Below are 13,091 nucleotides of genomic sequence, written 5' to 3' on the forward strand. Positions count from 1 at the left end.
CATCATGTTGTGTGAAGGATGGAACAGACTTCGCATAGATCTAGCAACTCAAGACGGGGCATCCATGAGGCACTGTGGGCCATCAACAGCAGCAGAATTGTACTCCAGCACAATCTGTAAAGTCATGGCCTGGCATATACCCTGCTCAACCATTACTGTCAAGCCAGACGATCAACCCTGGTTCAATGGAGAGTTGAGGAAGCCACTAAACAGGACTACTTGCATGCCAAAGAGCGAAAGCAGCAAGTGATAGAGCTAAGAGATCTCACAACCAACGGATCAGATCTAAGCTGTGCAGTCCTGCCACATCCAGTTGTGAATGGTGGTGGATGATTAAACAATTCGCTGGAGGAGAAGGCTCCGTAAATATCCCCATCCTTAATGATGGAAGAGCCCAGCTCATCAATGCAAAAGATAAGGCTGAAGCATTCGCAGCAATCTTCAGCCAGAAGTGCCAAGTGGATGATCCAACTCTGATCCTCCAGTGGTCCCCAGCATTACAGATGCCAAACTACATTTGATATCAAGAAATGGTTGGAGACACTGGATACTGCAAAGTCTATGGGCCCTGACAACATTCTGGCAATAGTACTGAAGACTTGTGCTCCAGAACTTGCCGCTTCCCTAGCCAGGCTGTTACAGTACAGTTAAAACACTGGCATCTACCCAATAATGTGGAAAATTGCCTAAGTATGTCCTGTGCATAAAACAGTAGGACCAGTCCAACCCAGCTAATTATTACCCCTTCAGTCAACTCTCGATCATTAGTAAAGTGATGGAAGGTGTCATCAACATGGTTTCAAGCAGCACCTGCTCAGCAACACCCAGTTTGTGTTCCATCAGGGCCATTCAGCTCCTGACCTCATTTCAGCCTTGGTTCAAACATGGACAAAAGAGCTGAATTCCAGAGATGAGGTGAGCGTGACAGCCCTTGACAACAAGGCTGCATTCGACTGAGTGTGGCATCAAGGAGCCCTCGCAAGACTGGAATTAGTGGGTATCAGGGTCAAACTGTACAGTTGTTGGAGTTATACCTGACACATAGGAAGATGGTCGTCGTTGTTGGAGGTCAGTCGTCTCAGTTCAGGATATCTCTGTAGGAGTTCCTCAGGGCAGCACCTGGGGCCCAACCATCTTCAGCTGCTTCATCAAGGACCTTCCCTCCATCATAAGGTCAGAAGTGGGGATGTTCGCCAATGATTGTACAATGTTCAGTACCATTTGTGACTCCTCAGATACTTTAAGCAATCTGTGTTCAAATGCAATAAGACCTGGACAATATCCAGGCTTGTGCTGACAAGTGGCAAGTAACATTTGTGTCACAAAAATGCCAGGCTATGACCATCATCAATAAGAGTCAATCTAACTACCGCCCCTTGACATTCAATGGTGTTACCATCATTGAATCCTCCACTGTCAACATCCTAGGGTTACCACTGACCAGAAACTCAACTGGGCTCACTACACAAGCACAGTGGCTAAAAGAGCAGGTCAGAAGCTAGGAATACTGCAGCGAGTAACTCACCTCCTGACTCCTCAAAGCCTGTCCACCATCTGCGAGGCACAGATCAGGAATGTGATGGAATATTCCCCACTTGCCTGGATGAGTGCAGCCCCAACGACACTGAAGAAGCTTGACACCATCCAGGACAAAGCAGCCTGCTTGATTGGCACTACATCCATAAGCATACACTCCCTTCACCACCAAATGCTCAGTAGCAGTAGTGGATGCACTGCAGAAATTCACTAAAGATCCTCAGGCAGCACCTTCCATACCTATAACCACTTCCATCTAGAAAGACAAGGGCAGCAGACATATGGAAGCACCACCACCTCCATATTCTCCTCCAAGCCACTCACCATCCTAACTTGGAAATATATCGCCGTTCCTTCACTGTCACTGGGTCAAAATCCTGGAATTCCCTTCCCAGTGGCATTATGGGTCAACCCACAGCAGGTGGACTGCAGCTGTACAAGAAGGCAGCTCACCACCAGCTTCTTAAGGGCAACTAGGGATGGGTAATAAATGCTGGCCAGCCAGCGACAGCCACATCCCACAAATGAATAGAAAAAAAAAATTTGGCAACCAGATTTCATCAACCATAATATATAACGAAGGTACAAAAAATTTTAGATAAAGTATTGAAAAAGTGGATAGGGACCAGACCATTGATAAAAAATTCTCACTAATGATGGGTGTGGGGAAGAATTTACTGATGATGAATTTGGAGATATGTGTGCAAGTATGAGCATAATAGTTATGAATACAGGAGCAGAAAATCCTTTTATCAATGGGTGTATGACAGAAAAATCATGCAGTATTTGTTGAAATGGTTCACGACTTTGGTATATCAGCCAAACAGCAAATTATCACCTCTGGTAGCACATTCTGTCCATGCTAAGAATTCATTGCTGATGGTTGGAGGATGTAGTCCATATCAATTGGTTTATGGTGGAATCCTCGTTCGTAATAAGTGATCAGCCTCCAGCTTGGAAAAGAGCTGCAATTAGTTTGACTTTTCAGAGCATTTCAATGCACTGCATGAAGACAGGTTTAATAATCAAAGAATTTGGTGAGCTTAGAATGCACAGTAAGACCATCAGAAACCAGTTTTAATCAGGGACGTGGTTTATTGTAAGAGAGAGGGGTTTAATCAGTGGAGCGGGCTGGGAAGGTTATTGGTAAAGATGGAATATAATAATTGTACAATATGGGAAGTAGACTGTTGGGATACAGTCTTTAAGGTTCCTTGGTATGGATTACAAATTTTCAGATTCTGAAGGAGTTATAGAAAATAACAAAGCACCAGGTACTTCTCATACCCAAATATTTACAACCATGAGGTTCAATCTGCCACAATTGGCAGTATCTTGGTCTTAAATGGGTGACCCTTTATTTTTGAATTATGACCCCAAATTTGAGATTCATCCACAAGGAGAAACGTTGATGTCCACCCGTTGTCTGGAGATGAGGACACTCGGGCTTCATTACAACCTCCCTATTTCCCAATCTATTGACATTCAGATAATCTCCTATCCTATTTTTGCTACCAAAATAGATAACCTTACCTTTATCCACATTATACTTCATCTGTCATGCATTTTCCCGCTCTCTCAACTTGTCCAAATTGCATTGAAACATTTCTGTATCCTCCTCACAGCTCACCCTCTCAACCAATTTTGTCATTTGTAAACTTCGAGACACATTTAGTTGTCTCATCTAAATCATTTAGTATACATTTGGAATAGCTGAGGTCCAAACACTGATCCCTGTGATACCCTATTGGTCACTGCCTGCTGCTCTGAAAAGGACCTGTTTGTTTCCTGTCTGCCAACCACTTCTTTATCTATGTCAGTGCACTGCCTCCAATTCTGTGTGCTTTGGTTTTATAAGCTAATCTCTTATATGGGACCTTATTGATGAAAGCCTATACAAATCCTGAAAGATGAACATTAATGCATAACTATTTCTAGGACCACTTACTTAAGCACTCTAGGACGTAGATTACCAGATCCTTGGGATTTATTGGCCATTAATTCCTGCAATATCACTGACACAATTTCCCAACTAATACTGATTTTCTTCAGTTCCCCCCTCTCTCAATAGATCTGTGTACCCCAACATTTTTGGGTTGTTATTTGTGTTCTCCTTTGTGAAGGCAGAATCAAAGAATATATTCAGTTGGTCTGCCATCACTTTGTTTCCTATTATAAGTTACCCAGACTCCACTTTTGAAAGGACTGCTTAATGCTGCATTCTGCCAAATGCTGCCTTGATGTCACTCACACCTCCCAGTGGAGTTCAACTCTTTTGTCCATATTTGGACCAAATTGCAATAAGGTCAGGAGCCAAGCGTTACTGACAAAACCTAAACTGTGCATCAATTAACAGGTCAGGCTGTTGCAAATGCTGCTTAATCAAATGCTCTGAGAACCCTTTCATCACTTTGCCATTGATCAACTGGAAGTGCGAGAATTGGATTTGTCCTTTCTTTTTGTGAACAGGACGTAGCTGGGTAATTTTTCACATTTTCTGGCAAATAGAAGTATTGTAGATGTATGGGAAGAGCATGGCTAGGGTTGCAACTAGTTCTAGAGCATAAGGTTTCAGTATTCGTGCCAGAACATTGTCAGGACCTATGCAATATCCAGTGCTTTTGGCTGCTTATTTATATCACATTCAGTAAATCATGTCAGCTGAAGACTGACATCTTTGATACTGTGGACCTCAGGAAACAGCCAAGATGGATCATCTCCATAGTTGTCCTAGCTGAAGATGGACGTAAATGCTTCAACCTTGTCTCTTGTTGTGGCATTCACTGATGTGCTGAGCACCGGCATTCTTGAGGATGGGTTATTTACAGACCAGCCTTGTCCTATTAGTTGTTTAATTGCCCACCACTATATGTATGTGGCAGGACTGAAGAACTTAAATCTCATCAGTTGGTTGTGGAGTAACTTAGTCTATTCTATCATCTGCTACTTCCATAGTTTAGCTTGCAAGTATTTTAATTATGGTAGCTTTACCAGGTTGACATCTAATTTTAACTATGCCTGATGTTGCCCCTGGCGTGCCCTCCCGACACTGCATCCACAAACATCCACTTCCTCCACCATCAACGCTGAGTAGCAGCAGTGTACACAAGATACGTGGTAGAAATTCATCAAAGATCTTCAGACAGCATCTTCCAAACCCACGACTGCTTCCATCTAGAAGGACAAGGGCAGAAGATACATGGGAACACAACCACCTGCAAGTTCCACTCCAAGTCATTCACCATCCTGACTTGGAAATATTTCACTGTTCCTCTACTGTTGCTGGGTGAAAATCCTTGAACTCCCTTCCGAACAGCATTGTGGGTCTACTGACACTACCTGGCCTGCAATGGTTGAAGAAGACAGCTCACCACTGCATTCTCAAGGGCATTGAGGGATGGGTAATGAATGCTGGCCAGCTGGCAATTCCCATATCCCATGAATGAATTACAAAAACTTCTTCGAATCAGGCTTGATTTCGCAGATTGATGATCATTGTAGAGTCAGGTGACACAAGCTTATAGATTGTTGGCGAATACAATTCTGCTGGTGTGTCACAGTACCTCGCGGATGCCCAGTGTTTGAGTTGTAAAATCTGTTTGAGTTTGTCATATTTAGCAAAGTGGGAGAACCACACAGCACAGTGGAAGTATCCTGACAGTGAAGAAGGAATTGTGCCTTTGTCATGGACAGATGTCCCTGCAACAGGTTGATTCATAAGGGTGATGGCACATAAGCTCTTCCCTCTAGTTGATTCCTTCACCACCTGCCACGGAAAATCCATATGTTTGTAAACTAATTCCAAACCACTAAATCAAGTATACATATGAGGTGGATCTTGAGTGGCAAATAACAGAAATTCCAGTCAGTCATCCCAATTTTGAGAATATTTACCACAGTATGCTCTGATCATCGTTTTGAGGGTTTGATGGTACTTTTCTAAAGCTTCATTTTGTATGTGATTGTTATGCAGAAGACTCATCATGGCTTGCTCACAAAAGTTGAAATAAAAATTTGAATTCTTGATCTGAAGCAATTTCTTTTGTTTAACCTTTTTAGAGTGATGAACTGGGTTAACTTCTCCACCATTATTTTAGTCATAATAAAAGCAGAAGATTCAGAGCAGACTTAACATTAACTCTGTGTTTCTCCTTTCGTGGATCCATCCAGACCTGCTGAATTTCTCCAGCATTTTGTTTTTATTTCAGATTTCCAGCATCCATAGTAATTTGCTTTTATTAGCTTGGCAGTAATTGCTCTTAATGGTATATCCTCTGGCAATCAAGTAATCCTATCCATAATAGTCATGTTATACCAGTGTCCTTGGGTTTGGTAAAGTTCTCACGTAGTCCACTAACACCGTGACAAATGCTTTAATTGCATGTTGTGGTTTTCCCACATCTGATACTTAGGGCATGTTTTGCAAAACTGCACCATGCCCTTGTGAAGTCTTGGCCAGGAAAAAATGTTGAATTATTTGTGGTTGAGTTTTACGGGTCCCTAAATATCCTACGTGAAATTGGAATTCCATCCTTAATACCTCTTGACAATATTTGGGTAGCACCACTAAATGGTACACGATTGTCCACTCTTCACTGCAGGCCAGTGAACATGTCTCCACTTTCTCATCAGAATCCTTTTCTTAAATACATATGGTTGCATTTCAAAACTCCCTTGGCTCCAATTTCATTTTGAGCCTATTGGGTAATTTACTTAACTGTGGATTGTCTTGCTAATCAGAGAAATCTTATTAAAAACTTTCTTCGGCTGATTGACATCCCAAAAGCAAGTTTCCGAGAACAAAATCTGTTGGTGGTGTCAATTCAGTGTTCAACGATGGACTTTGTTCAGCCATTGCTCAGGCTACTGCATGTAAAGGAGAAATTCGTGGAACCTTTTCCTGTAACTGCTCTGTCTCCTTGACCTCGATTGGCTTTTCTGTGACTACCAGAGAAGTTACTACCTTCCCCACTTCAAAGTACCCTACTACTCCATATGACTTTTGATCCTCTCCGAGGAATGGGTTAACTATGACTGCAGGTAAACTATTGACAATCCATATAGTTACTGTTCTACATGCTCGGTCATACTCTAGATGCACTTGATTACAAAGGTGTGGGTATGTACTTCATGCTACTAGCATTCACAGAAACCATAACATTCATGACACTCTGTGCTGCAAAGATCATGCTTTTCCCCAGCAAAGTTGTTGAGTTGGCTCTTGTATCCCTAAGTATCACTATAGGTTTGCTTTCCTCATTTGACCAATAAGAAGATACTAGTCTTCTTGACAAGCGTTTCCTACAACTCTCAGGTATCATGTTATTTTCCCTGTATTTCCAGCAGTGTTTATATTTGGTCTCGAGGCTGTAGTACTTGATCTGTTGTATTTTCAGTCATTCTACATTGATGTTGCATTACCAGATAAGTCCTAGGATTTCCTTTGCAACTTACAGCAAGCTGTACAAAAGTGTCCCATCTTAGGCCTTCATACATTAATTCCACTCTTGGCACCTTCCTTTTTTGCCTGAGGAGTAACTCTTGGGCATGCCCAGCTGTGCCTTCCAATGACGAGTTACTTGCATTCCAGCTTGCAATTGCAATGTTCTGGTTTTCTATATGAATTCTCCCTAATGGAGGGAGTGAGCTTGTAAATTCCTGCCAGTGAATTACTTCCCTAAGGGTTTCATCATCGTCCAATGGTCAGAAATGTTTGCTGGCCGAGCTGTTTCTGATATTCTAAAATTTCTGCCTGTAAACCTCAGGAACCAGCTCATATGCACGAAGAATAGCCCTTTTTTCCACTTCCTAATCTATAGAAGCCTTCTCCAAAAGTAAGACATAAATAAACAGAGTAAGGTCTGCCTGTTAATCTCCTTCGCACGAGCAGTGTTGAATTTTCTTTTGGCTGTCTCATATGCTTAGCCGTCTTTTCAAAAGAAAAGCAAAATACCTCCAGATTCCTTTTGTGAAATTTTGGGAGAGGTGACACAAATTTGAACAGCTTCCCATTGAATCTTGGATTGGACTCCAATATATCCTCGTTAGAATGTTGCAGAGTCAAGGGCCTCCTTTCTCAGCTGCTTTTTTATCTCTTGCCTTGCAGCTCTCTCTTTGAACTGCCACAGGCCATGTTGTGTTTGCATGTATGGATATGGATGCAGTGTTTTGAATGACCTCAAGATTTCTTAGGATAGAATGTAGGAGGTCAACCTGGAGTCCATTGCAATAATCAAGTTTAGGTTTAAGAAAGGCTCTGAATTATGCTTCAACAATAGATGAGCTGAAGCAGGGATGGAGCTGAGGTATGATATGGAGGTGAAAATAGTTGGTCTTAGTGATGATGCAGGCATATGGTTGAAAGATCATCTTGAGTTAAACCAAACACCAATGTGAGCAATCGTGCTTAGTCATAGACATTTGCCAAGGAGAGGGATAGAGTTTATGGTGTTAACAAAAAACAATGCCTCAGTCTTCTATTTCATTGGAATAAAGTTCTTCTTGTTCCCAGTACTGGATGTTAGATAAACTATTGGATAATTTAGCGACAGTGGAGCTGTTGGGGGGTAGGAATCGGTTGAGGGATGATGCTGTGGTAGAGCTGGATGTTGCCAGCGTGCAAATGGAAACTGCTTTCAGTTATGATGCGTGCTATAGTTGCCTGTGACTGAAAATGACAAAATGGCTATTAGGCATTTTCTTTTTAACTGACGCAGACAATCAAAAGAAATTTTATCTGATGCAGCATTTCATTTCGCTCAAATCATGGCCTTCACACTCAGGCAACAAAATGCCTCTGAGTCTTAGTAAGATGGGACTAGAATGCAAACAGTGAGACTCTGATAAAGCAGCTCAGATGAAAATCATCTGATTTGAGATTTCCAATTTTTATTTGAAATAGAAAGGGAAAACTTGACTTATCTGAGATGAGGCTTTTAAATAATTATAATTATATATTCGAGTGGACACATGTTCGCACAATAATAAGTTTTTAAATTTATTAGATATTGGGGAATTAAATTTCTGCAGGCCTTGGATGCAGAGACACCCTTGAAGAAACTTTTCTCTGTCAGCAAGTAGAACAACAAAAAGGTCTAAACAAGATAACCTCATAAGAGTACTGAAAGGTGAATAATGTAGTAAGGGGGTACAGAAACAATTTTGAAACCGAGTTACTATGACCTCAAGAGAATAAACCAACTGCTTTGCAAATTGGATAAGAGGGAAGCTGCTCCCGAAGTTATTAGCTTTGTCACAGAATCATAGTATTAAGTTTAACTAAGTATAAGTTAATAAGTTAGTTTATATTAGAGCTGATATTACAATATTATAACAATTGATAGAAATTAATAACTTTTTTAATCTCCTGTATTAAGTTCAGCAAGGGATATGAATTGCATGGCTGAATTTGAAAATCATTTGTAACAAGCAAATATACAATTATGGTTGGCAAATGTTTAGGAAGGGACATAACAATCTGTGTTGTAACGTGGCCAATAACCTTAGGAGCCCAAGGACAGGCAATAGGGGGTCTGGCAAACATCACAAGATGATGGGAGGACCTATGGTGGACTGTGAAATTGTCCATCATTGATTGTGGTGTATTCACCGGATTGGATATTTCAAGCACTGATGTCAATGTTGCATGTAACCATTGTAATGCGATGTATATCAATATCCTGTACTTTAGTGGGAAAGGTAGAGTGTTGCTGACCTCCGATCTGAGCTGTATTGAGAGGGCACCTGAGCCCTATGTGAAAGCCAGATTCTTTGGCCCCTGCCACATGTGTGGTAAATGGCCTTCAAATAAAGATTGATTTGTGTTACTGAACAAGGGACTCCGACTCCTCTTTAAAATCCCTCTCCAACTGTACATTTGTTGATTCCTCAAAGTAACACTTACGTTATCACATAATAAAACCTGAAAGAACTGTGGATGCTGTAAATCAAGAACAAAAACAAAGTTGCTGGAGAAACTTACATTATCACATTTGAATGTTATTTGATCTTTATTTTTTTCTTTGCTATTTTCAAAATCTCTACAGCTCATCTTTGCTTTGGGTTAGGACTAGGCAAAAGACAGTGGCTGAATCTTAAATGGATATATTGAACATTTTTAACTGTTGTGAAAACACTTGGTACTATTAGTGAGTGCACTGCAAAGACAAATAACCATACAATTCCTAAATAAATATCTTTTAGTTTGATATGTGCATATGTACAAAGTCTGCTTTTTAAAGCCAAATTAATCCATTTCAATTTTTTGCAGATAAAATGAATGAAAACTGGTCTTCAAAACATCTTAAAGACCGATTCGATCACAGGCAAGCAGGTGTGAAAGTGAAGATTGAGAAAATTCTGCCTGAAGAGGAAGCTAAGTATGGACAATGGTTAGCAACAAAACAAACCTCCACTCTAATTTTAATTTGTTCCACTTCACAAAATTTGAATACAGGAATCTATACAGTAGTGTACAAATTAATTTGAAAACCATTTTAAGCAGATGTGTATGGCAAAGGCTTTACTGTTGCATACGTTATCATAGTTTATAAGAGTTTGATGATCAAGTAGAGGAAATTGAACAGTGTTGGTGGTAATGTGCCACTTCACAAGACCACAAAAGGTGCAACACCGTAAATAGACTTATTTGATCTTATTCACCTCTATTTTTTAAATGGAGTTTAATTTTCTTATTTTTTCTTTATTCACTCGTGGGATGAGGGCATCACTAACTGGCCAGCATTTATTGCCCATCCCTAGTGGCCCTTGAGAAGGTGCTAGTGAGCTGCCTTCTTGAACTACTGTAGTCCACATGCTGAAGGTTGATCCACAATGCCCTTAGGGAGGGAATTCCAGGATTTTGATCCAGTGACAGTGTAGGAACAATGATCTGTTTGCAAGCCAGGATGGTGAATGGCTTGGAGGGAACGTGGAGGTGGTGGTCTTCCCATGTATCTGCTGCCCTTGTCCTTCTCAATAGAAGTGGTTGTGGGTTTGGAAGGCGCTGTCTGAGGATCTTTGGTGAATTTTAGCAGTACATCTTGTAGATTGACACTCAGTAGCAGCAGTGTTTACTGTGATGGAGGGAGTGGATGCTTGTGGATGTGATGTCAGTCAAATGGATTGCTTTGTCTTGGATGATGTCAAGTGTTGGACCTGTGGTCATCCAGGTAAGTTGGGTGTATTCCATCACACTCCTAACTTGTGCCTTGTAAATGGTGGACAGACTCTGGGGCATCAGGAGGTGAATTATTCGCTGCAGTATTCCTAGTGTCTGACCTGCTAGCCTTTGACACGGTATGGTTCCCAAGGACTGAATGGGAAACCAAAGAAAGAAATGTCAACAAAAATGAACTGAAAGAAACGCAAATATGTAAAAAGGAAACTGATCTCACCCCCTTTCACTTTTCTCCTGGGGCCCTTTTGCGATCCTGGGCCTTTGTGAGTGCAGTGCCAGCAACTGCCACTATATCTGCTAATACTGAAGTGCAGCATGTGACTTCCTGTCCCATGGCTGTTGAATTTTGTGTGACTGTATTAAGATCTTTGCCTTCTATTTTCTTTTGTCCTCCCTGGAGGATGGCACTATTACCATCTTGACAGCAGGTGGTGGCCAGTTGTATTAAGAATCTGATAAGGTAAGACTAAACTACACCGTCACGCATCAGGTAGATAATCCAAGATTATGTCCAAACTGGACAAACCACCCTGAATCAACCTAGGTACTAGAAATGACAACGGCAAATCATGCCATATTGATCATTCAGAATCCTCCTAATAAATGGGATCTTGTGCCAAAATTGTGAGAACTGTCATATAGACTAGTCAAGCAACAGCCTGACATTGTCTGTAAAGTACAATCTGTGTATCGCTGTGTCCCAGACACCAGCACCACCCTTCCTGGGTATGTTGTGTCCCATTGGACGCCCAGACAAACCAAAGGTGGTGGCTCAGTGGTACAGTGTTTGATGGGAGTTACCCTGAAGGTTCTTAAAGTTAACTCAAGACCTCATAACATCTCATTGCATCACGTCAACATTGGTAAGGAAACCCACTGCTGATAATTTAAAATAGAGGGGCCAAGCTTTTGAAGGCAAAACTGTTTGCATGCCAAACAGCAGAGGTAGCGTGCAGTAAAAAGGCTAAGCAATCCCACAATTAAAAGATAAGATCTAGGCTCTGCAGACTTGCCACATGCAGTTCTGAATAGTGGTGCACAATTAAATGACTAATAGGAGGAGGAGACTGCAAATTCCCCAGCTTCAACAATGGGCAAACCCAGTACAATACAAGGCTGTGGCATTAGTATTGATCTTTGGCCAGAAGAGCCGAATTAATACAATTCACTCCTCATGATATCAAGAAGTGGCTGAAGGCATTGGATATTGCAAAGGCTATTGGCTCAGACAATATTCTGACAATAATTCTGAAGATTTCTGTGCTGGAACTAGCCAAGCCCCTAGCTAAGCTGTTGTAGTACAGATACAACATTGGCATCTACCCAGCAGTTTTAAAGTTATCCAGGTTTGTCATGTGTGCATAAAAACGGGACTGTTCTAATGTGGCTAATTAATGCTCTGTCTGTATACTGTTGATCATAGGATGACCTACTGTTGATCATTTTTTTGACTATGAGATCCTTGATTGGCCCAGGGTTAACAACCTCAATCAGGCAGCCCTGGCCAACCAATATAAACAGGGAATTTAGAATCTCCTCAGCTCAGGGGACTGACTCTGATCTGGCCCACTACAGCTATGCACAAGTAAATAAAGGGTGACTTGGTGACAGGATACCGGCTTCTGTGTAGTTATTTCATCAGCAAAGTGATGGAAGAAATCTTCAACAGAAATATCAAGTGGCATTTGCATCACCACAGCCACTCAGGTCTTGACTTCATTACAATCTTGGTCTAAACATGAACAAATGAATTGAATTTCAGAACTGAGGTGAGACTGACTGTACTTAACATCAAGGCAGCATTTGACAGAGTCTGGCATCAAAGATCTCTAGCAAAGTTGGAGTAAGGAGGAAGTATAGGTGTAAGGAGGAAATCTCTGCTGGTGTTGGAGTCATCCTTGACGCTAAAGGAGTTTGTAATAGTTGTTAAAGAACAATCATCTCATCCTCAGGACACCACTGTGGGATTCTTCAAGGTAGATTCCTAGTTCCATCCGTCTTCAGCTACTTCATTTTTCTTCATCCCTCTATCATAGGATCAGAAGTGGGTATGTTTGCTGATGATTGCACAATATTCAGCACCATTTGCAACACTGTCGCAAATACAGTTTAAGTACTGAACTAGCCTGTGTCCATACTCGGCAAGATTGAGACAATATACAATCAAGGGTACAAGAAATATTTGCACCACAACAAGTGCCAGACAATGATCATCTGCAACAAGAGAGAATCTCACCATCTCTGCTTAACATTCATAGAATTGAATCTCTACAGTGTGGAAATAGACCATTTGGCCCAACAAATCCACACTATCTCTTTGAAGAGCATCCCACCCAGACCTATCCATCTTATTCCTATTTCTGTAACCCTGCATTTC

The 13,091-nt window shown here is 41.3% G+C and overlaps 1 protein-coding gene across 5 annotated transcripts in view; it reads left to right on the forward strand.

Annotated features, from left to right (window-relative positions):
* Nucleotides 1-13,091, forward strand: part of prdm11 (PR domain containing 11) — a 153,046-nt gene that overhangs the window by 20,882 nt on the left and 119,073 nt on the right. For 4 of the 5 annotated variants that reach the window (XM_048606844.1, XM_020511733.2, XM_048606846.1 and 1 more), the window contains exon 3: nt 9,806-9,926. In XM_048606844.1, the coding sequence (XP_048462801.1) occupies nt 9,811-9,926 (116 nt within the window). In that variant the 5' untranslated portion in view covers nt 9,806-9,810. The remainder of the gene's footprint in view (nt 1-9,805; nt 9,927-13,091) is intronic. The other variant, XM_048606845.1, reaches the window with a different exon arrangement.

Source organism: Rhincodon typus, chromosome 17 (assembly GCF_021869965.1).
Source record: "Rhincodon typus isolate 14 chromosome 17, sRhiTyp1.1, whole genome shotgun sequence".
Taxonomy (NCBI): Eukaryota; Metazoa; Chordata; class Chondrichthyes; order Orectolobiformes; family Rhincodontidae; genus Rhincodon; species Rhincodon typus.